Genomic DNA, 4,030 nt, shown 5'->3' with positions numbered 1-4,030 from the left:
ATTATTGATAAAATTGCATGATTGATGAAGTGAAATGATGATTTTACTGTGAATTTGTTTGTAGTTGCTCTTGCAACGAATGTGACACTCTATTGCTTGACCCATCGATCGGGTCAGGAAGGGATATTACACACATATTGTTTTGGGTTACCAAAATAGAAATAACTCTATTTACAATGACTAACATGGAAATATTTAATCAGCATTTAATTATCATTTAATAGTGGGGTGGCCAATTTGATCAACTTCTTTTTTAGGGTGACCAAATTAATAAAAATAATTAGAGTGAACAAAATAAGAACAACCCCTATTTAGAGTGACTAATAGGGTAGTCTATATTGTATATATTATATGATTTTGTTTATAAAAAAGTATAAATAAAAAGAAAGAAATCGTTTGTAATAATGCAAATATAAAACATGTTTGATATCTATTAGTTTATAATAGAAACATGAGTGAAAGAAATTTGGTATTTAAAATTGTTTAAAAATATTACTTTTGAGTTTAAATAGATTTGAACTAGCGTTAATTGATTTAAATTTAAAACCGTTATTTTCTTCTTTCCTTTTAGTTTTAGAAAGCATTTTAAAAAAACAATAAAACTATTTTTATTAATTTTAAATTTTTATTTTTAAAAATATTTTTAAATGGCGGCGTTTATTTTATAAGAAAATGAAAATGATCTCAATCTTATGAAGAGTCTAAATTTTGGTAAAGATTATTATTTTAGGAAAAAAATCAGTTAATCATTTTTGCGAGATAGATTAAAAGGAAATTCAATCAACAGTTTCTATAAATTTTGATTTTATTTATTTATTTATCAAGGTAGATAAATGAACATGGAGTAAAATTTTGAGTTTCATTTATTAAATAAATTGAATATAAATATTCCTTGTTAACATGTATTTAATTAAAATTTTGAGTTTCATTTATTAAATAAATTGAACATAAATATTCCTCGTAAACATACATTTAATTATATATTCATGAATATATTCATTTAATTTAAATGAATGTATATAAAGTCAGATAATTATAAATGAACAAACATAAATATAAACATAAAAATTTAATTACAACACGAAGAAAGTAAACATGCAAATTCGGTTCATTTACGGTTCTAATGAAGTACAACAATAGTTTTCCCCCACCTTGTATTGCACCCAATTTGAGTGAAGAAGATTATTAATTAAGCTTTATTAATTAAGCTCATCATACATATCAACCTCTCGACCATTCAATGGTTGACAAGGCCTTGCGTTTTTCTTGCAATGTGAATTCAACGGACTGTCAAGAGTAGTTATTTGCTCTTTCGAAATCGACATCACCTGCAAATTTGTGTACTTTTAGCCATTTTGAGTGTAACATATAATAAATATACTTTCATTTTCCTACATTGCAAAAAAAAAAAAAAACCTTTCCAAGAATGATCCATATGACATTCTCGGTGCATGGAGGAGTGGTGAGAGAACCAACATATGTGTAATACTTGCGGGGTCTTCGGTTCAATTCATTTATATTCAAGGTACCAAGAGGAACTTCTGTATTTTCCTTTCCCAAATGTTTCAATCCTTCCATAATCTGAAATCATAAAATTACAAAGTTTCATCATCCTGCCCCTCCTTTTTCTTTGAACAACATAACATGGGCTATGTTATTTGGATATGAGAATTAATATAGAAATAGAAGTAGATCTGTCATCTCAAGTTCAAACGATTTCATGTTTTGATTTAGGATCGTTATTAATTTTAGTTGTTATCTTATGGTGAAATCAAGTTTGATTTAGATTAATTGAGTTTGAATAAGAATAGATAGTTTTATTTTGAAGGTGAAACTTTGGTACCCATATATTTTAAAATGCGATATCAAGTAGGGGAATTTTAAGAAGATTTACCATAGAGAAAAGTGGATCGGCTTTGCTTTCATGGTAGAGCATAGATACAACTACAGCACTGTTATCTGCTGCCCGATGGACCATATGAAGCTCAGCTGCAAATCTGTATATTTAAAAGGGTCAAAACGAGGTGGGAAGAGGCAAAAGAGCCCATAAAAGCGAATTGGTCTCTTTAATGTAACATAGGATAAACTTGGACCAACCAATCCAATCACATAATAGTGTTTAGAGAGAGAAATTAAACTTACCTTTGTCCTTCAATGTGATGCTCAGCAGGTAAATGCCAGTGGAATTGCTGGAGGGTATAGTTTTTGTCATTAATCCATAAATCTCCAGGAGATTCCTCAAAACGCACCTGCATTCCCAATATTCATCAAATTTCTACATACCATCCTAAATATGATGAATGATGGGCAAGTAGGAGGAATTGCTTTGAAACTAACTCCAACGCTGTAGCCTCTGTTAACGAGCGTAGCATTTGCAGATTCGTAGTTCCTGGTTAAAGGTTTCAGTAGTTTGTTGTGGACCGTCAGATTCCTCTGAATGTTTATGGGAGACTGTCTTTTCCCTGTGGAACATGGTGAGAATGTTGGATTCAATTTTCCCCACTTGTCTGGACCATTGTGGCCTGAATAGCCGAACTCCATTCCTCTAAAAACTAACCCAACAAAAAGAATATATATATATATATATATATATAAAGAAGTGAGTCTGGAATTCAGAACATATATACGATGATTTTCCAAAAGAAAAAGCTGCAAGAACATGATCGTACCATCAATGGCAGAAGCAATGCCGAGAAGCAAACTAAGCGCGAAGATGATGAAAAGTTGAAGAGCCATTAATAACACGACCCAAATCTTGGACTACCCACAATAATTAACCTTGCCAAACAGAAGAACAATTGAAGAAAAGCTTATATAATTATCATATTTTCAGTTGCTCATGGCTACTAGTGCTTTGACAGTTTTCCACTGCTAAATATAGTAAGAGGTCTGTTGGGAGTTTCTTGAGCACCTTACACAATCATATGCCATTTTCTATATATATAGTGAGTGGTAATATGCTGATATTTATTATCTAATGAACCAAAGCTACAATTTGATGGAAAAAATGTAATTTTTGAAAACTTTCAGACATATTCTCAATTAATAAAGGTGGAGGATTGAATCATAAAATTATGATTTTATATTTTACTCTATGAGACTTTTACAACGGTATATCATATGCTAAAAATGGTTAAGTGATGAATAATAATTTGATATTCAAAATAAGCTATTTGTGAATATTTATCGAGGAAAAGAAAATCTTAGATCTCACATTATCTAAATATTAAATGTGAGATATGTATATATATATATATATATGAGAATTCACTTTAAAAATTATTGAATGATTAAATTTGAAATATTATTCCTTCCTTTAGGGGTTGCAAATCCAAATCTATCAAAATTGGGTTCTAGATCAATAAGGCGGATAATTATTATAGGGACTGCAATGCTTTTTCAATTATCTTATTATTTTTATCATAGGTGGAATCCTTTAATTATAGCAGATATAATTATAGGGTTCATCAACCCATGGAATATATTCACGGGACTGAGGCTGCAGGACAGGTTTTTTAAATATAGGCATGAAAATTAATCATTATGTTATTCTTTTTAATAATATTATCAAGTTTTCTTTAAATATGCAACCTATCTGTTTATTAAAATTTTGAAAGGGTGATTATTATATATTTATAATAGCTTTTGAAATTTAGATAATATTAACTTTTTTAATTAAAGATTATAGTATATAAATAATATTACTTAGTGAGATTTTGATAGTATCTTTAATAAAATTTGTAAATTTAATTTTATTTATTAAATATTATTTTAATTTAATAAAATATGATTAATAAATGTTTATGTAAAATTTAAATATTTTATTGAAATAGTATTTAACTAAATTATTATTTAGGAATAAAATTAATTTTAGTAAAATTTGTTACAAAAGATTGTTATAGAAAATTAATTTAATAAATAATATACTTTATAATTTATGACTAATACTATGATTTACGAAAAATTATTATAAAGAGTGAGTATAAAATGTTAAAAGTTGACCGTAGGAATGCTATTAGAGGTGATTATT

The 4,030-nt window shown here is 28.0% G+C and overlaps 1 protein-coding gene across 3 annotated transcripts; it reads right to left on the bottom strand.

The window, feature by feature from the left end:
- Positions 1 to 1,090: 1,090 nt before the first annotated feature.
- On the bottom strand, positions 1,091 to 2,930 carry LOC105766658 (alpha carbonic anhydrase 1, chloroplastic). 3 transcript variants are annotated; one of them, XM_052629461.1, is made up of 6 exons: positions 2,670 to 2,930; positions 2,326 to 2,552; positions 2,143 to 2,249; positions 1,895 to 1,997; positions 1,477 to 1,581; positions 1,091 to 1,328 (listed from the first exon to the last, which is right to left on the bottom strand). In XM_052629461.1, the coding sequence occupies exons 1-6, from the start codon at positions 2,734 to 2,736 to the stop codon at positions 1,200 to 1,202; spliced, it is 738 nt and encodes a 245-aa protein (XP_052485421.1). In that variant the 5' UTR covers positions 2,737 to 2,930; the 3' UTR covers positions 1,091 to 1,199. The 3 variants fall into 3 exon arrangements, with proteins under 3 accessions (XP_052485421.1, XP_052485420.1, XP_012441656.1); XM_052629460.1 differs by having other exon boundaries at positions 1,417 to 1,581; positions 2,670 to 2,929; XM_012586202.2 differs by having other exon boundaries at positions 1,417 to 1,581; positions 2,338 to 2,552; positions 2,670 to 2,928.
- Between the last annotated feature and the right edge of the window lie 1,100 nt (positions 2,931 to 4,030).

Source organism: Gossypium raimondii, chromosome 4 (genome assembly GCF_025698545.1).
Source record: "Gossypium raimondii isolate GPD5lz chromosome 4, ASM2569854v1, whole genome shotgun sequence".
In the NCBI taxonomy this organism is placed as follows: domain Eukaryota; kingdom Viridiplantae; phylum Streptophyta; class Magnoliopsida; order Malvales; family Malvaceae; genus Gossypium; species Gossypium raimondii.
This window is presented reverse-complemented; position numbering and strand designations above follow the sequence as displayed.